At 45.4% G+C, this 20,411-nt stretch overlaps 1 protein-coding gene across 3 annotated transcripts in view; it reads left to right on the top strand.

Moving 5' to 3' along the window:
• Nucleotides 1-19,611, top strand: part of EXOC2 (exocyst complex component 2) — an 85,116-nt gene extending 65,505 nt beyond the window's left edge. For all 3 annotated transcript variants that reach the window (XM_083519143.1, XM_083519144.1, XM_083519145.1), the window contains exons 24-28: nt 11,493-11,548; nt 12,315-12,437; nt 15,201-15,262; nt 16,911-16,970; nt 18,921-19,611. In XM_083519143.1, coding sequence (XP_083375269.1) covers nt 11,493-11,548; nt 12,315-12,437; nt 15,201-15,262; nt 16,911-16,970; nt 18,921-19,014 — 395 coding nt within the window. In that variant the 3' untranslated portion in view covers nt 19,015-19,611. The remainder of the gene's footprint in view (nt 1-11,492; nt 11,549-12,314; nt 12,438-15,200; nt 15,263-16,910; nt 16,971-18,920) is intronic.
• The last annotated feature ends 800 nt before the right edge of the window (nt 19,612-20,411 follow it).

Below are 20,411 nucleotides of genomic sequence, written 5' to 3'. Positions count from 1 at the left end.
GTGATTAAAGTGGTGGGTAGTCCCTCCAAAGACTTTCCAGAGCTGGCCTACATGTTCACATTTTATTTTTCTAGCTACTATGATATCAAAGCAAAGTGATGCAGAGCATCTTGAGATCCTGCTATGATCAGTGGAGGAATGTTTCCATTAAAAGCAGGAAATGGCTCATAGAAGAAAATACTTCCTTCCTCATGCAGATGATCACCATTCACTTCCAGTAAACGTTTTAAGCAAACTGTAACCTCTTCATTCTGGATTTCTGTGCATGTTGTTCAGGTTCTAAATTACAGTCAGGGTCAACCTAAACATGGCCACTCTAAATCTGCTTTTTCCTTTGCTCTTGGAAAGTTTATTCTCTTGAAGAGGAACAAAATTATAATCAAGGGTCTGTGAGCATAAGTATGGAAGGCAGTGGTCTTACTTTGCAATTATTAGTTTTATTCATGTGGCACCAGTTTACAAGTAATTGGCATATTCATAAAATCCCGATTTTGATTGTTCCATTTTCCAAGAAATTTAAAGAAACCCTTTTAAGGTTTTACAGTGCGGTCTTTCAGCCGAAGACGTCAGTGAGGTTAGTATCACAGCCTCAGATTTGACAAAGTGCTTCCTCTTTGACTTCCAGAGGCTGTACCAGTTGAAATTGTTGACACTTCAGAAAATCACATACTCTTACTCTTTACTTGATTGGAACATGCCTAGTCCCTGTTCTCACAATCATTACCATGGATTTGGATCAGCACCCCATATGTTAAATGCTGAAGTGCCCTTGAGCATTCAGTATCCTTTAATCCTTTCAATGCGTGTTTAGAGGCATTTCTCCAACTTCCTCCTTAATCCTTGGCTGATCCAGTATTGGTTGGCAAGAGTGCCACAAATTTGCACGGGTGTCCCAGTCCATTCCAGGCATGGGGAACTGTTTACTGAGGTCTATTGTGTGTCCCCATTGTGCAGGAAAGCAGAGGGAAGACCAGCACATTGCAGTTTTCTAGCAGCTGGCTGAAGCTAGAATGATTGCACAGTCACTGACATGATCAGGGTCATCCTTCAAGCGTTCTTTGGAGTAGTCTATTCTCTTTTGCCTTTGCTCAGCATTGCAGTGAAAGATACAGTCCTGGGGCAGATCCTGCCTTCAGTCCCCACCAGGCAAGACTGAATGCCCCTGGAAATGTGACCTTGCTGAATCCCATGCACCCTTACCACCACATCCCAGTGTGGTTTAGAAAGAGCTGCTGCTCTGTCTTTGTATATATATTTCAGAGAACTCCTGCTGTTCCTATTCAATTGTCAATGTAGAATTACTGCATGGATTCCTACGCAAGGAAGATGCTTGCAAAGCCATGGAGCATGCATTCCCGCTGGCTACAGGCCAGCACCAAGCAGGAGTAAATCATTTTTCAAATAAAACACCCTTTAAAAACAACAACTGTCTATTGCATTAGCTCTGCACCCCAAATTGATTTATGGCCAGATCTGGGTCAGGTCAGTTGTTCCCCAGGTCAGACTGGGTCATGGACCTGATGTCTACAAATAATAAATGCTAGACTGGGAGACCCAGAAAGTCAGCACAGCCATACAGTGCCCATGGCAGAGGAGAATGCTGTTGTACTCAGGTCCTGCCTGCAGACATCCCATAGACATCTCCTTGGCCACTGTGGGAACAGGATGCTGGCTGAGGTGGGCATTGATTTGATCCTGCAGGGCTGTTCTTTCAAATGCTGGGATTTAATTTGATTTTGCTAAAAGCTGCATGTGAGTAGTTCATTTTTGCTTGTGGCTGGATCAGGAGGCTGGCTGGTTGAGAACAGGATTCTGGATAGTTGAACATTAGCCTGAACCTACAGGACGATTCTAATGTAATGCTATGCTACCTGCCCAGCCAGTAGTGTGGTATCTTAGTGAAGAATCAGGTGTATTCCCCCCCCCCCCTTCTCTCTCTATCTCATCCATTTTCCTACTCAGGCGAATACAGCAGTCTATTTTGTGTGTCCCTGGGGAATTTCCCAGTCAGACTTCTACCTTCTGCTAAACGAGTCAGAAGGCATGTGGGTGGGGACAGTTCTGTCAAATACCATGACATCAGATCTGCTGCCTATGTCTGTCTTTGCATGTAGAAGGTTATGGTTTTTATAACTTGCACCTTCATCAGAAATACCTTGTTCATCACTGACTGACAAAAAAACCCCACTTGATTTACAAGGCTTCCTTTTCTTTTAAGGCAGTTAGGAAGACTTGATAAAAACCCATGTCACAAAGCACAATAGTCACAAGTTTTTACACTGACCTGCACATTAATTGGGAGTGGTATTCAACTATGTTTTACTCAGAACAAATCTGTTGAATTTGATCTAACTTAGTCATGTTCGTTCATCTCTGTGGGGTCTACTCTGAGGAAATAGCACCCTTTTCTGCACCTCAAGGTGTGCTGCCTCCACCTCCGTTTATTTTCTTCTTTTCTTTCGTTGGGGGCGGGGAATGGAAAGACTCATTTTCACAGCATAATGTGATCACTGCTCCTCTTCACTGAACTGGGGAAATGGCAAGGAAAGAAGCACTCCAACTGAAGGCCATACCTAGGGGCAACTTGGTGCAGCATTCCTCACACAACTTATCAAATTTGGCGGGCCTCCACCTGTAAGAAGTAAGCCATCACATGAAATTGACAAGATGGCTTTAGAGCTCTTAGTGCCATGAAGAGTAGTGTGACAATAATATGCACCACAGGAAGTATCTCAAGAGGTACTGTGATGCCACACACAAAAACTCTCACTTTCCTCCTCCATTTCAGCTCTGGAAGGGACTTCTGCTTGGACCACAGCATCCCCAGCTCATGGGGTCTTTGTGCTGCCGGCAGTGTGGTATATTCCAGTTTTATGGGTGGTGCTAAAAAAACCCACACTCTGCCACATGTAGGATGTGCATTTCATGAGCTGTATATATGAGATAGATTTGGACCGCACAAATTTGACATAGACTTTCCTCAGAGAAATGTTGGAGGGTATGGTAACGCTCATGTCATGGGCTGGGTACAGAAGGCCACAAAGGCTTCAGGAGTTTATACCCAAGAGAATTGGGGAAGGTTTTTATCTTTCCCTTCAGAAGCTGTACATGCCAGCACACAGCTCCCAACCAGACTAGGAGAGTGAATGCAGAAAGGGCTCTTCTGCTCCTGAAGCACCCATAACTCAGTGCGTTTGAAGAAAACATAGGTCTTTTGCAAATTGGCAAGCAGTGCTATTTCACTTTTCAAAGTGGTTTGAGGGGTTTTGGTCTTGGATGTGTGGGTAAACTACAGATCTCTTGTCAAAGGGAAGTGCAGGTTGCACTTCCTAATTCAGCCAGCGTTGTTCATCATATCTTCAGACTGGGCAAACCTCAAAGAGCTTCACATACAGGGAAATTGAGTTGAAAAAGAATTCTTGCTTTTCCTGCTCTCTTGGCAGCATTTAACTCCGTTCTTTGCGCTCTTAGTTCTGGAGGCTGTGGAGGGGGTTATAGCGTTTGAAGTTCATGCCCTCTTTGAATTCATCCCAGGTTTCTGTTAGATGTGTTTTGGCATTTGAAGGTGGTAATTTGCTGGAATTATTAGAGGGAAAGTTCTTACACTCCCAGACTGCCTCCAATAGTCCCGTGCTTAGCATGGGGGCTGCAAGAGAAACTTTAATTAACCTTCTAACATAAATCCGTCTCACCCAATAACCCATTTCTGATACCTCAGAGCACAGCGAAGAACACAAAACTTGAGAGAGCATTCCTTCTCTGTGCCCTAACCAGGCACTCACTTCAAATAATAAAACTTCCAGCCTTTTATGCAATGTGATTTTGTTCCTACAACTATTCTGTGGAGCCTACTTCAGATTTTTACTCATTTCTTAGTTCTTTATCAGTACAAAATGGTCTTCCAGACTTAGCTTAAATCATAGTACTGTTCCATTGTGCCTACAGGAATTCATTGGGGTTTCTTTACCATGGTTAAACAATCGGTTTTGTTGCAGTTAAAGATAATATAATCTTGCACCTGTAACTATGTGTTTGCGCAGTCAGGAGCCTCCAGCTTTTTAAAATAAGAAGGCAGAAATGATGCTGTCTGAGCCGGGCATCAGGCCCCTTGGGTGTGCCAAGCTGGGTGCTGAAGACAGGCCTGTTGTTTTCTACTGCTCTGAAGTGCAGAGTGTTTGAGGACCAGGACATTCGCAGGGAAACCAAAATGCTTGTTTACAAAGCTATTGCACTACCAACCTTACTGTATGCTTGTGAAACATGGACCAAACTCCATCTCCAACTTCTTGAAAGATTCCATCAATGGTGTCTCCGAAAAATCTTACACATCACTTGGGAAGATAGGCCAACTAATATCAGTGTACTAGATGTTGCACCAGTGATTTTGGCTCTTAAAAATATATTTCATCTTTTTTATTTTGATTTAGTTTACTCATGACAGCCAGATGAAAGACTGGTTATGAAATGTCTAGATCTGGTTATGAAAGATGAAAGACTGGTTATGAAATGTCTAGATCAGCTAGTTGACTGTGTTACCTAAATGGAACAAATAGTACAATATTCTTGCTTTTCTTCCTTGTCAATTGTGTTCTGTATTTGAACAGGTCATATGACTGCAATTAAAGACTAACTGATTCACAGTTCATCTTAGTTTCTGCTTTCCCCAGAATAATATCTTTCCGTTCTATTTATAAGCTATCACTGACGTTATTGTAGCACGTTTTATTTTTCTCATTCTAAACTTGGCTTATCTCCCTCCATTGTAAAGTACCATTTGAATGCTAAACAAACCCATGCGCTCTCTATGCATTTCACCAAACTCAGTTTAAAATATTCACAACAGAGCGACAGAAATAAGCAAATGTGAATAAATATATTTACTATGTTAATACACACTCTTCCTGTTGAAAAGTCCTGTCTGTTTCAATATTTTATTTACTTATAAAATGGATTGCCTATCTTTAGAAAGCTCAAAGTGGTTTATAAGTGTGAGGGTTTGATTAGCTGCTTGTGCGTGAAAACGTGCTCCCTCAGAGTTTGTGCGACCCCACAAACCTCCGTGTGTGACGGAGCTCCTCAGACATGTCTGCTCTAGTCACTAGTAGAGTCCGACAGTGGCTGTCTGCGGAAGCGTTTCCAGCAAAGAAGTTCCTTAACGGAAACGCGTCTCCTGGACTCACGGCGTGACAGTTTCCTGCGAGGTGTGGGTCTCCCTATGGGAGACTCCGATACCTCCCCACTGTTCTCGCTGGAAGCCTCCCTGAGCCCTCCCTCCTGCTCGCATTCCCTCAGAGACCCACTCCTCCCCCTGCTGGTCCCTGCTTCAGCAGTTGAGTCTCTTTCATCCTGCCTGAGTCCCTCCACCACCTGATGCTCTGATGGCAGTTCCCTGACATCCACCTCCCCTCCAGGGCCCCCCTCACCCCCTCCCAATTCCTCCCCCCTGGGAGGTGAAGGGCTAAAACCCCGAAACGAATCTTCCTCATCTTCTGACGTCTCGAACAATTCTCTCCATCGATCGTCGTCCTGGCCAGCTGAATCCTCTTCCTCTTCAGAATCTGGGAACCCCTCCAACTCCTCTTCCTCGTCGGTGGTGGCAAAGTATTCCCTTCGGAACCTCGCTACCGGCTGAGGTTTACGTGGGAACCTCTGATGAAAAGTCTCTATTAAAACCTCGTCATTGACATCCTCTGCCCTAACCCAGGTGTTTTCCGACTCCGGTTCCCCTTCCCACATTACCAAATACTCTACTTGATCTCCCTTCCACCTGGCATCGAGGATCTCCGCTACATGGTAGCTGTGTTCCTTCTCCTCCATTGCTGGTCCCCTAGTGACCCTCCCCTCACTGTCTCCTCTATACGGTGACAGCAACGACCTGTGAAAAACTGGGTGCAGCTTCATGTGGTTCGGTAACCGGAGCCTGAAAGCCACTGGATTGACCTGCTGTATGACTTCAAACGGACCCAGCCTTTTGGGTCTTAATTTCTTACAACCTCCTTTGAATGGCAACCCTTGGGTTGACAGCCACACCTGGTCCCCCACCCTGATGCTTTCACCTTCCCTTCTGTTTTTGTCTGCCTGCCTCTTATATTCCTCCTTAGCCCTGTTTAAATTGAGTTGGAGCTGGCGATGGATCGCTTCCATTTCTTCCACGAACTGTTCTGCAGCTGGAACGCTCCAGTTCTCCCCCTCCCCCCCTGGGAAGGCTCTGGGATGGCACCCGTGATTAGCCAAAAAGGGGCTCATCCCCGTGGACACGTTCTCTGCATTGTTGTAGGCAAATTCTGCCAACGCCAACTTCTCCACCCAATCATTCTCTCTGTCATTAACATAACACCTCAAATATTGTTGGAGAACCCCATTTGCTCTTTCCGCCTGCCCGTTGGTTTCAGGATGACGGGCCGTCGAGAAATTAACCTCTACATGCAGTAAGCTCATGAGCTTCCTCCAGAACCTGGAAGTAAATTGTTTCCCTCGGTCTGAAACCACCCTCAAGGGGGCGCCATGCAACCTAAACACATTCTCTACAAACAATTTGGCGGTTTCTTCTGCTGTAACCGCATGTGAGCAGGCTATGAAGTGGGCCATTTTAGTTAACAGGTCTACTACAACCATGATGGCTGTTTTCCCTCTAGACCTTGGCAGATCAGTCATGAAATCTATTGCCACTGCTTCCCACGGTCTCTCAGGTGTGGGCAGTGGTTCTAATAAACCAGCCGGCGCCCGCCTCTCCCCCTTGGCTCTTTGGCATTGTTCACACCCTCTCACATACTCCCGCACATCTTCCCTGACCTTGGGCCACCAAAATTCCCTGGTAACCAGCCACATGGTTTTGTGTTGCCCAAAGTGCCCTGCTGTGGGGCTATCGTGCAGCTGCTTGAGTACCTTCTCCCTCAATTCCCCTTCAGGTATATATAACGCTCCCTTATAATACAATGCCCCATTTCTCTCCTCAAAACCACCGGATTTGTCTTCCTCCCCTCTGAGATCCCTGAGTTTCCCCTGGGCGTATGCATCCTGCACCGTACCCTCTACCAATTCCCTTTGCCCCACCAAAGTCGCCCCACACACCCAGCGGTCCTCTGGAATGATATGGGTTTCTTCGGGTGCTCCCTCCCCCTCCAAATATTCAGGTTTGCGTGAGAGAGCGTCCGCCCTAACATTCTCTGGGCCTGGCACATAACAAATCTCAAAGTTAAATTTGGAGAACTCTTGGGCCCATCTCAACTGCCTTTGGTTGAGCACTCGCGCCGTTCTCCAGTACTCTAGATTTTTATGGTCCGTGCACACTTGCACTTTATGTTGTGCACCAACTAGCAGATGCCTCCATCTCCGGAACGCCTCATGAATAGCAAGCAGTTCTCGGTCGTACACCGTGTAGTTCCTCTCGGATTTGTTCAGCTTCCGCGAGAAGAAGGCACACGGACGCCACTCTGACTCCTCCTTCCCCGGCTGCAGAAGAAGCACCGCCCCTATGGCTCTGTCAGATGCGTCTGTTTCAACCCTTAGCTTCTTTCGTAAATCCACATGCAGAAGTTGTTCTTCAGAGGCGAAGGCCCTTTTCAGTTCCTCAAACGCTCGCTCCGCCTCCGCCGTCCATACAAACTTCTTTTTACTGCTGAGACAGTCAGTGATGGGCGCCGTCAGATGGGCGAAGTTGCGGATGAACTTACGATAAAAGTTTCCAAACCCTAGGAACCTCTGCACATCCTTCTTGGTTTTGGGTGTTTTCCATTCCAGCACTGCCTGTACCTTGCCGGGATCCATGGCCAATCCCTTGTCTGACAGGCGGTACCCCAGGAATTCCACCTCCTTGGTATGGAACCGACACTTCTCCAGTTTGACCCACAGCCTGTTGGCTTGCAGTCTGCTCAACACTTCTCTGACGTCTCTCACATGTTGCTCCTCATTCTCAGAATACACCAACACATCATCTAGAAAGGCAACGCAATTCTTGTAGAGCAAAGGGCCCAGCACGTGGTTCATAAAAGATTGAAAACACGCGGAGCCTGCTTGTAATCCAAATGGCATAACGAGGTATTCAAACGCCCCCAAAGGGGTAAACATGGTGGTTTTCCATTCATCCCCTTTCCTTATGCGTATCAGGTTGTACGCCCCCCTTAGATCCAGCTTTGTGAAAATCTTTCCCTTCCTCACCCTGGTCAAAATATCATCAATTCTGGGCATAGGGAACGCCACCGGTTCAGTCACTGCATTCAGCCGCCTAAAATCACATACAAGTCTCGGCTTGTCCGCATTTTTTTTGTCCACAAAGAACACTGGGCTCCCCCCTGCTGCTTTGGACTCTCTGATGAAGCCTCTCTTCAGGTTCTTGTCAATGAACCCTCGCAACTCCTGCATTTCCCTGTCTGACATGGCATACAACTTGCCCACGGGAAGCTGTGCTCCTGGGAGTAAATTGATCTGACAATCAAAGGGTCTATGAGGTGGTAGTTGGTCAGCTTCCTTCTCGCTGAACACGTCGCTGAGATCTGCATACTGTGGTGGTACCTTCACCTTCCCCATTACTTCAGTCCCTGCTAGGGTGGCTTGGGCCCCTGCTGAACCCTTCTCCCCTTTGCAGTGTTCTAGGCAATGTGCTGAACCAAAGGACACCACTCTTTGATGCCAGCCAACCAGCGGATCATGTAGAGCTAGCCAGCTCATTCCCAAAATAATGGGAGCGCCTCCCAGGGTGGCCACATTAAACGCTATCAGTTCTGTGTGCCTTGCCACCCTCATTATCATTGGGACAGTCTGCAAGCGGACTCCTCCTCCCAACAACTCCCTGCCATCAATCGTGGTCACCTGCAGGGGGTTGCTTAAAGGGATGGTCTGTATCTGGTGTTCAGCAGCAAACTCCTTGCTCATAAAATTGCAGGAGCTGCCTGAGTCCAATAGCGCCTTTATTTTTAGGGGGTGCCCATTCTGCAGCTCTAGCGACACTTCAATCACTAGAGCAGGTCGAGGAGCTTCTGGCACGGGCACTTTCACTGCTCTTTGGCCTGGCTGCAGTGCCCCAATTGTGGCAACCAGGCGTTGGCTTTTACCTGCTCCGCTCCCCCTTCTTCTCCCCCCTCAACAGCTCCCACCATCCCTTGCCATTCCTTCCTCTGGGGGCAGACTCTGGCAAAGTGGCCTGGCTGTTGGCAGAGATAGCATTTCCGGGGGCCCTTTCCCTCCTTCTTAGCTCCCTCGCTGGTTTTTGAAAATGCGCGCGCGCGCGCTGTTCCGATTTCCATCGGCTCTGCCGGCGGGAAAGCTGGCTCAGGAATGTCTGGAATGCGGAACTCCTTCCAACGTTCCCCTCTCCCTTCCCGCCTCTCCAAGGCTCTTGCCTCCTGCCGCGCTCCTATGGTCAGCGCAGATTTGGTCAGCTGATCCATAGACTCCGCCCTGGGGCTCCGTGCCAGCTCGTCTTTCACCCCCGAAGAAAGACCTTCTTCAAATAGCATTTGAACGGGTGCCGCCGATAAATCCCAACTCAGTCTGTGAATCAGCATGGTAAACTCAGTCCAATATTCACGGACAGATCGACTTCCCTGCTTACAAGCCATTAGCTGTCTGCGCACCACCCCTTCCTCAATATCGCTGGAAAACATGATATCCATTGCACGAAAGAACTTCATTGTGTCCTTTAGTATGTCATTGTGCGTTGCCATTAGGGGTCGAACCCAGTCTCTAGCCCCTTTCTCAAGATGCCCAATTACAAAAGCAACTCGCGATTCCTCATCAGGGAACTCATCGAACTGCACATTAAGGGCATATTGCATCTCTGTCCTAAAAGCATGGTAGTCCTTGGGGTCCCCCCCAAATTTCTGCACCAATCCTGGTACCTTTCTGGGGAATTGCGTGGCTCTCCCCTTCTTGTCTGCATCCTGAGCCCTTCTCTCCTCCAACCTCGCCGTCTGCAGGGCCAGTTGAACCTCCAACGCTCGGTATCTATCTTCCAAGCTTGGACCAGCTCCAGCCCCTGCTCCTCCGGTTCCGGTTGGTTCGCTCATGATGCCTTCTCTTGCACAGGCAGCGTACAAAGACTGTCGGACTGCTGTGAGGGTTTGATTAGCTGCTTGTGCGTGAAAACGTGCTCCCTCAGAGTTTGTGCGACCCCACAAACCTCCGTGTGTGACGGAGCTCCTCAGACATGTCTGCTCTAGTCACTAGTAGAGTCCGACAGTGGCTGTCTGCGGAAGCGTTTCCAGCAAAGAAGTTCCTTAACGGAAACGCGTCTCCTGGACTCACGGCGTGACAGTTTCCTGCGAGGTGTGGGTCTCCCTATGGGAGACTCCGATACCTCCCCACTGTTCTCGCTGGAAGCCTCCCTGAGCCCTCCCTCCTGCTCGCATTCCCTCAGAGACCCACTCCTCCCCCTGCTGGTCCCTGCTTCAGCAGTTGAGTCTCTTTCATCCTGCCTGAGTCCCTCCACCACCTGATGCTCTGATGGCAGTTCCCTGACAATAAGCTTGTTAGACTTTTTCTTTATATTTATTGGTAGCAAGTAAAATATTGGTTCTGTTGAAATAAATGCTGAAAATTTCATGGCCTTTCTTTTTACCTTGATTTCACTGTGCTTAGTGCCACAAGCTTTTTGGGCTGTTTGATCGCAGTTGTCTGCACAGCCTTTGTTATGAGTTACATTTGAAGCCGGGACGCGGGTGGCACTGTGGGTAAATCCTCAGCGCCTAGGGCTTGCCGATCGCATGGTCGGCGGTTCGAATCCCCGCGACGGGGTGAGCTCCCGTCGTTCGGTCCCAGCTTCTGCCCACCTAGCAGTTTGAAAGCACCCCTAAAGTGCAAGTAGATAAATAGGTACCGCTTTCTAGCGGGAAGGTAAACGGCGTTTCCATGTGCTGCGCTGGTGCTGGCTCGCCAGAGCAGCTTTGTCATGCTGGCCACGTGACCCGGAAGTGTCTCCGGACAGCGCTGGCCCCCGGCCTCTTAAGCGAGATGGGCACACAACCCTAGAGTTGGACATGACTGGCCCATACCGGCAGGGGTACCTTTACCTTTACATTTGAAGCCACCAGCTTAGAAATGAGATGGTTGGTATTGCCAGTGAATTTCTGCAATCCTGTTTTCTAAGATCATATTTCTCTTTAATAATAGTAAGATCTATTTAATAAGACAATCACAGTTGAAAGCTGCCTTTTATTGAATAGTATTTGAAAGAATGACCAAAAAAAACAACCACCACCACCCCTTGATGCTATTTTGAAGAGGAGAGAACAAGGGATGCCAGACGAGACTAGGAACTTCTGGCTTCTTTAACCTTTTGTGTAAGGAAATGTGCCTTTCTCCATTTCACTTTCAAAAAGGAAATAGATTTTAGTGGTGTGGTTGGGAGAAGTTTTCATTTTCTGTATACTGGTATCGTAGTCAACGTTGTACCTGTTACAGGATAAAAAAAGCTGCATGGCATGTCAAGTGATATTTCAGCATAACAGAATGAAAATCACCAACTATTTTGTTGTATTTTTTTTTTATTATTACAGGTGTCAGGAACTATCTGAAGGAAGCCTTGGTTCACATCATTGCTGTGCATGCCGAGGTAAGGCTTTCAGACTATCTATGGTGAGTGTCAATGTGTTTAAACCAAAACATATCAGTGGAACTGGAAGTTCAAGAAAAGCAGGCCTTTTTCAGTGCCAGAGAATCGTTCCAAATAAATATTAGCCTGGACTATGCTCTGTTGGTATTCAGTTTGTGACTTGTGAGCAGGTCCTGGCCTTTGGTGGGCTTTGCCAATAGCACTTCATCCATATTTTAGAAAGAAGCAGAAGAAGAAGGTGGCCTGATCTGGATAGAATAGGAGCACTCCTTTTTGAGACTGGCAGGACACTGGTCATTGCAAGTGCTCACTTACTTTCCTTTCTTAAATACCTATTTTGGATCACTTATGGTCGGCAGGTATTAGGCTGCTTCTACAGGACCTGTTCATTGAGCATTTATCCCAACTTGTTTGCAGGGAGACCAGATGCCGATGACAATTTAACAAGCCTTCCTTCTTATTTGTGCAGAGGTTGGGTGGTGCGGTGTCAAAGCAAGGGTTAATCCCACACTTTCCAGGGCATTCCTCCATCACTTTCCTTACAGCAAAAAAAAAGTCTTTTGGGGAAGTTGGTTTGTTGCAAAAGCCCTCCCAAGCAGCTATAATCATGCAACACAAATTTGCTGCTAGGCGATTGTGTCCCATCCAAACATGGGTGCACCTTTAGACAGGAGAAAAGGTCTTAATGCTGACAAGGCTTTCAGAGAGAAAAAGCAATTCCAGCTTTTGAGCTTTCGGTTGTATTATTTTAATTTGAAATCTGCAGGTATTTGCCATCTCTAAAGAGCTCGTACCCCGAGTGCTGTCGAGGATTGTTGAAGCAGTCGCCGAAGAACTCAGCAGGCTAATGCAATGTGTTTCATCCTTCAGCAGAAATGGTGCTTTGCAGGTAACTGAATTCTACAAGTGGCGAGCAAATGTAGCTTTTTAAACACAGTTAAGTCCTGCTCAGATGTTTGTATATTGTATCCATGGAGGGGGCACTCCCTCTACCCCCAACCAACCTGCATTGAGCAAGAAGTTCAGAAGGAGGTTGTAAGTTGGGGTTGCCATATGTCCAGATTTTCCCGGACATGTCTGGGATTCCAATGACGAAATTCCAATCTTGGGGAAATTCGGGAAATTGGCAAAATGTCAGGATTTTTGTTTTCGGATTTTTACTTCTTGAAATACGGCAACCCTGTTGTAAGTGCAGTTAGCTGAACATGGTTACAGTCCTTTTCACAATCTGAAACCCTGCTTGATTTGCAACCACAGACTAACCACAGGCTAACTGTGTGCAGCTGAACACACGCCACTCCTTTAAGACCTTTTCTTCCTACGTGGAAAGGTCAAGAGTTTGAGGAGGTGTGGGCAGCCTCCAGCCCCTGCACAGATACAGGGATCTCACCTAGACATCTTCACATCCCCACCAGCTGGGAATTCCAAAAATTAATTCGGGGTAGCCATTACAGTTAAACTGCTATGAAATGAATGCACATTTGCAGTACATGTAAATAGACATGTCTTAGAAGCCTGCAACGAGCAAGTCAATGCAAAAATGATCAAGTGTAGTCTCCAGGATGGACGGGTGCTGTAGATTCATTTCTGAAGAAGTATTGGTGTGTCTGACACCCACACAGAGTTACTGCATTGTGACGTGCAAATTATTGTTTTTCTAAGTGTATTAAACCATGTCAGAGTGCCTGGGGAGACCGAACTCTTTCTATGATCAAATTTTGCTCTCTAATAATTTGGATTCATTTGTGAAATTCAAAGAATATTTAGCTAAATATTGTGATGTAAATAGAAAATTCTTGGAAGTAACAAATAAGCCTAGGGGTAGAATAAGAATATGTGATAGTAAATATTAAGGATTAGAATATCAATAAAGGAGAAGAGGTTAGTAAATGAAAGGAGTTAATTTTATTAGAAATATGAACTTGGAGAACTGTTATACAGGAGATATAATGAAATTCAGTTAGAGGGGACTCGAGAAAGTCAGTTATCAATGTGATGAGAGTTGGATATTTGAAGAGATATTCTTTTTGTGTGTATTTAGTTTGTTATAGTGTGGTGTGTTTTTCTTTCTTTAGTTTGTTGTAGTGTGGTGTGTTTTTCTTTGTTGTGTGTTTTGTTATGTTATTTTTGTGATAAATGTTGAAAATCAATTAAAAAAATTAGAGAGAAAAAAACAATTTGGATTCATTTAGCCAGAGCTCAGCTTTCTCTGTTTTCTTGATTCGCTCACATCCCAAGGAAGTTAGGAATCTAAACATTTTTAATAGCATATCGCAAGTTGCGGAGAAGATAGTGAAGCCAACCTCCTTCTTATTTCATGGGCTTCAATAGAACTAGAATATCTAGCTGGAAGAATATAGCAGTGTGGTATTTGCTGATACTTTCAGTTTAACAGTAAGCGCTTAAGCGCACCACAGTTTGTCACCTTTTGTAATTATTATATTACACATGGTTTGGATATGAAAGAGGACTATGTAAGATCCCACCCACTTTTGAATCTGGCCCCGCCCACCACTGGCATGTAGCCCTCAAAGCAATGCGCCCCTCAACAGTAAAAAAAATCCTCCCCCTGCAGCAATCAGGCATGCCTTCTCTTCTCTGCTTCAGCATAATTTTGCTTTCCATGCTATCAGATAAAGGGGCAGAGGAAGAGGGTAGATTTTTAAAAAAATGTTCTTTTGCAAGATCAGTAGTGGGGCTATACAATTACTATAGCTCATGGGTAGGCAAACTAAGGCCCAGGGGCCGGATCCAGCCCAATCGCCTTCTAAATCCGGCCCACGGACAGTCCAAGAATCAGCGTGTTTTTACATGAGTAGAATGTGCCCTTTGATTTAAAATGCATCTCTGGGTTATTTGTGGCGCATAGGAATTCGTTCATTTGTTGTTGTTTTTTCAAAATATAGTCCGGCCCCCCACAAGGTCTGAGGGACAGTGGACCGGCCCCCTGCTGAAAAAGTTTGCTGACCCCTGCTATAAGTATATAAGGCCATTTATCCTTTCATCCTTCCCCAACCTAGTGCTCTTCTGATGTGCTGGACTACAACATTCATTAGTCCCAGCCAGTGATGGTCAGGGATGATGGGAGTTGTAGTCCAAAAACATCTGGAGGGTAAAGAAGACTGACATAAATGAACTTCTTAAAATCACTGAATGTAAAGCACGTGAAGGGGTGGAGGGTAGCCTTTTGTTGTTGCTACTGTTCAGCAGCCAGAAAGGGGGGCGGGGAGAGAACAAGATGCATATTGACAGACTTCACCCTTTTGCACTTCCTTCCTCTTTGGTGGCACTATATATTAAGAGGCCAGAACCTCCCTGGTAAGAATAAATGCAAGCACTTCCCAGGACTTTTACTTTACATTTACAGGGCGGGGGTAGGAGACTTTAAGAAACTATATTTGTGAACTTTTCCTGATAGTCAGATTTGGTTTAATTCGTTTCCAGAACTTCCCAGATCTGTTGTCTTTACAGCTGTTTTGGGACTGATGTTTCCAGCACAGGAAACAAATTTTCGGTGAAGTTCTCTTAACTTTTTGCCTCCTCCTGCTGCACCAGCAACAACATTGTTTTGCTTATGCAGCTAAACCTTGTGAAATCAGATTCTGAAGCTATAAATACACTGACTTTACGTTTGAACATTTATGTCCTTTAGGCCCGGCTTGAAATCTGTGCACTGAGAGATGCAGTGGCTGTGTTCCTCACATCTGAAAGCAAGTAAGTGCAAAAGTTGGAGGTTCAGCAAATGTGCACAAAGGTAACAGGAGCCTATGCTGTTGTATTATCACCTCCTGAGTAGCATAGAAGAAGAGTTTGGATTTGATATCCCGCTTTATCACTACCGGTGGGAAGGTAAACAGCATTTCCGTGCGCTGCTCTGGTTCGCCAGAAGCGGCTTAGTCATGCTGCCCACATGACCCGGAAGCTGTACACCGGCTCCCTCGGCCAATAAAGTGAGATGAGCGCCGCAACCCCAGAGTTGGCCACAACTGGACCTAATGGTCAGGGGTCCCTTTACCCTTTACCTTAAGGAGTCTCAAAGCAGCTAACATTCTCCTTTCCCTTCCTCCCTCACAACAAACACTCTGAGAGGTGAGTGAGGCTGAGAGACTTCAGAGGAGTGTGACTAGCCCAAGGTCACCCAGCAGCTGCATGTGGAGGAGCGGAGACGCGAACCCGGTTCACCAGATTACGAGTCTACTGCTCTTAACCACTACCCCACACTGCACACTAACAACAAGGACTGAGCCTCTTCCTGGGTAGCAGACAGGCTTCTTGAAGCAATGACATCACCCTTGGGGAGAGGTTCCCCCTGGCCACATGAGCCACTCTCACTAGGCAAGATTTTTGAGAACTCCCAACCAAGGGATCCCCAGTCAGTCATCTGGTTCATTTAGAGATTACACAGATGCTCTCAGTCCAGAGGAGTTAGGCTGTAGCTGGGCTCTATCATTCCTTTTCTCTTTTGTTGATTGCTACCACACATTAGCAAAGCAATGGGAACTTCAATTTTGAACCAATTGTGAGGTCTTGCTGGTTAGGTAGAGTTCCTGGAATTGAAGTTTCTTCTCCAGGCAGCTGCTCATCTTCTGCAGCGGAACCACAAATTACACTGTGCTAAGGGCTGTAGTTTCAAGCAACGCACATAGACTCTTCGCAGCTGAGTTTTGTATAATTTTGAAAGTGTGTTACGTTTTACCCTGCTCTACAAATGTCTAGCAGAGATTAAAAATTACTTGGCATTAGCTGAAACAGTCGGCTGTATGGTTCCTATTAGGCTCCCTTTCCCACACATCCATCAAGAACAGGAACGAGAGAGCCTGTGCGTTCATTTGTTTTGACCAGTTGGGTGCAACTGTTATGAACTCTTCTCTCCCATGAAAGCAGGAGCCTTAACATAGCGCCTTCCTGGTTCTTTCTGTGAAGGACCCCTGCATGTTATTAAAATAATAATAATAATCTGTCATTTATTAAAAGGATTAGATGTGGAGGAATTCATAGAGAGCAGCTAGTTTTCAAAGCAAATGGAGAAAAGGCTTCATAATCAAAACAAGTGAAACAGGGAGCGGGAAACAGCTAAAATTTTAAGCTTCTTTTCATGGAGCGAAATGCAGTCGCATGCATGCGCACGTGTGCATTTGTACATGTGCACTGAATGCTAGCTACATGCTGGAAAGTGTTGTAAATTGAGGCATTTTATTGTGATGTTAATTTTAGAGGGTAAATGCTTGTATTGTGGAAATGCATAACTATACAACCTGCATAATCGAAAAAACAAGTCTATGCTTAAAGCATGGATATAGGTTGGGGATAAAAAGGTCGTTGCAGATCTGAGATACAATCAGTGTGTGTTTTAATGTTACAGCTCAAGCTTTAAGCAAGCTTTGGAAGCCTTGCCACAGCTGTCAAGTGGTGGAGATAAAAAGTAAGTTTATGCCCCCTTCATAAGTTAGAAAATATGTTCTATGAACAGTAGAATGGTTAAAATGTTCCATGATGATAAATGACATTTCATAAGGTTAGTCCAAGAAGTAACCACCTTGCTTGTGGTTAAAGTGGTGATGTCTCTCTTACGACCCTTTTCTGCACACACGTTCAGAATCATCATGATGCCGTTCGTCTTTGAATGCACTCTGTGGAGCAGCTTAGTCGAAGGCAGAGGTGGAGAAACTGGAGGCCTGGAGAGCTACATTTGGGCCTCAGGCTTAACATCCGCCACTCCTGACCTGCTAATTTAGTTCAGCACCACACAAGCAGTATCAGGAATATGATCTTGTCCTTCCCACATCCAAACGCGACACCCTGTCCACTTAACCAAACTGCCACCAAAAAGCCTGTATCTTTTTTTAAATTTTCCTGTTGCGCCTAAGTGATGCCAAGAGGGAAGTTTCCTTTCAGATGCTGGGAGGTCAACACACTTACATTTCCAGATGTAACTTTGGGATTTGGTTTGCCTCCAGCAGCTTCAGTGCTGAACTTCAAGCAGCAATTGGCATGCAAAAACACTTGAGTTTCTTCCAGAACACAGCTGGCAGACTTAAGGGTTATATTCCCTCTTCCTTATTATTTGCCCTCATACACTGTTGTTGCATCTGCAAGCTCGCTGCACACTTCTTGTAATGAATTCACATTTATGGAATGATTTAGACCTGTTCGTGTTGCCAGTGACATATTATATTTAATATTGACTTATTAAGTATTTGCCTGTGTGTGGCTGCCCTGCTAGTACCTGTTCCTGCAGGGTGTTATTGAGGAAGTAGATACTGACATGTTTATGTCTTTTCCTTGCTGGCCCTGGCACAGATTATACAGCTGTGGAATTTACTGCCGCTATTAAATGCTGCGTTTTTTTCAAAAGGAAATTGGTGGTGGCTGCCTAACGACTAGCTCAACCTTTTTTTAAATACAAAATTATGTGGTTTCTTCCCTTTTCTTTCCTAGAGTTTTGAGGGTTTTACTGATCCTTTAAAAAATGCACACACAAGTGTGCATGCACACACACGCACACGCACACACACACAAATTATGCTTACCACCTAAGGGCTTGGCTTTATCATAGGTATCTGGCAATCTGAGAATGTTTATTGCATCTTTGATTTAACTAATGAGTAAACATAGCAATCAAAGAGAAAGGAGCCCAAATAACAGGGTTTCAGTTTCTGGTTGTGCCACACAGTGAGGTTATGTAGGCTAATCCCATTGTCTGCCTGAATTTCCTCAAGCTGTTGCAACGTCAAACACACACACATGCCAAAAAGATCTGTGAGCCTGCAAAACGAGACCTAAGTTCTATGGCAGGAGTGGGGAATATGTGGCATTCCAAATGGACCACAGTTCCCATCATCCCTGACCTATCAGCTTAGGGCTGATAGGAGTTGGAGTCCAACAATATCTGGAGGACACAGGGTCTCCACCACTCGTTGTGATTCACTTCAGTGTAAGAATCAAGGACACTATTTAAGAATCCAGAAAAAGTGGCCATTTTGCCCATGTTTCAAACCAGGGGTTATACTATGGTTATACTATACTATGGGGGGGGGTTCCATTTTATTGTGAACACATCAGAAAACAGATCATTGAACCTTGCTATGAGTCTTCTCCCATGTGTCCCATGAAACTAAACTAGCACTCCCAGTAAGCATACCGTACATAGCAGATTAGACATAATCTTATATGTGTGTATGCAATGCATTGCGTTCTTTACTATTAAATTTATACCTCATACTCCAAAGGAGCCCATGGGCAGCAATTTGTGGCACAATGTATTTCTGTTTCTGCCTTAATTCCCCCTGTGTATGAAGTTTGTTGGTTCTGTTCATGACCAAAATACTGCGCAAGCCAGTTAAAACCTTAAAAGCATTTTCCTTTTGAACAGGTTGCTAGAAGAGCTGCTGAATATATTCAAGAGTAGCATGCAGCTGCAGCTCACTTGCTTTCAAGCTTCTTCTTCCACAATGGTGAAGACATAAGACAACTCTGAAATGTAATCGCGTTAGGAAAAGGAAACAGCATCAGTCCTGATAATTGCTTTTTCTTCTCTATGTGCTACTGTATTTTAGTTGCCGACAAGTAACTATGTTGGTCCATTTCTGTCTCTTGAATCCGAACTCCAGAGGTTAAAAAGATTTGCCAGCCTTTCATTGCCAGAAAGAATGCCTGACAGAAGCTTTTGTAGTTGGGGGTTTGTCTTGAAAATATGCCAATTGCAATTTTCTATATGGTAATTTCCACAGCACATGTGTTTGGCATGCCAATTATCCTATCAAACAATGAGAATTTTCCAGCTTCCTCGTGTTTCTAATTAACTACAGAAATGTGGTAAAATTCTCCAGTTTATTGACTTACCAGGTGATGACATGCAGATTGTGGTTGTCATCTATATTCACCAACAGTCCTCTCGGTTTTACTTGCCCCATTTGCCAGCTTTGTAATGATCTGTTTCAACCAGAGAACATGCTGCGACTTTTATGTCAGCAAATGATCAAACGGCTTTATTATCCAGGAGTTGGAAGACAAAGAATGTACTGAAATGTTGCTGTCTAATAAATATAAGTGTGAACTTGTGATTGAATGTGTGTTAAAGTTAGATGGCGGGAGTAAAACACACGCACACTTGCATAGACACTTATTTTTCTGAAGTTAAAAATATGGACGAAACTCCAGAGGCTCAGTATGGAGGTTACGCATCTTCCACAAACTACAGCGTTGCTTTCAGGCCTGGATGATACCGAACCATTTGCCAGAACCCACCAGGTTGGGGAAGCTGCTAGCCTCTCCCTCACACTTAATTCATGAGCAGTGGTGGCTCTATAATGAGTTAGGGCACTGGGCCCTTACTTGATTTCCCCAGTCAGTTACTAACCCCATTCTAGAGAGTTAGGCACCATTTTGCATGAGTCAGACTTGCCAGGCAGCAGAGACCATGGAGCTGAAACTGGATAGGAGAGCCAAGCAGTAAGGGTGTACCTAGTTTTTCACATATGGCTTATCCATGTTTGGCTCTCGCTTTTTTGTTAAATAAACCACAACACAGTGTAATATGTCATGTTGTTGTTCATCTGAGATTGTATTTACCTAATTTCAAGACCTCCTAAGCCAGGCATAGGCAAACTCGGCCCTCCAGATGTTTTGGGACTACAACTCCCATCATCCCTAGCTAACAGGACCAGTGGTCAGGGATGGTGGGAATTGTAGTCTCAGAACATCTAGAGGGCTGAGTTTGCCATTGCCTGATTCTAAGCAGTAGGTGATTGTTACCGTATTGGCCCGAATGTAAGCCGCACCCACAAATAAGCCAGTGGCTCAGGGAAGGCTTGGGAGCCAGGGTTGGGACGGGCGCCATTGTCCCGCACCCCCAACGGCCCTC

The sequence above is a fragment of the Podarcis liolepis genome, assembly GCF_965112155.1.
Source record: "Podarcis liolepis genome assembly, chromosome: 8".
NCBI lineage: Eukaryota > Metazoa > Chordata > Lepidosauria > Squamata > Lacertidae > Podarcis > Podarcis liolepis.
The sequence above is the reverse complement of the archived record's forward strand: the minus strand, read 5'-3'. Positions and strand labels throughout refer to the sequence as shown.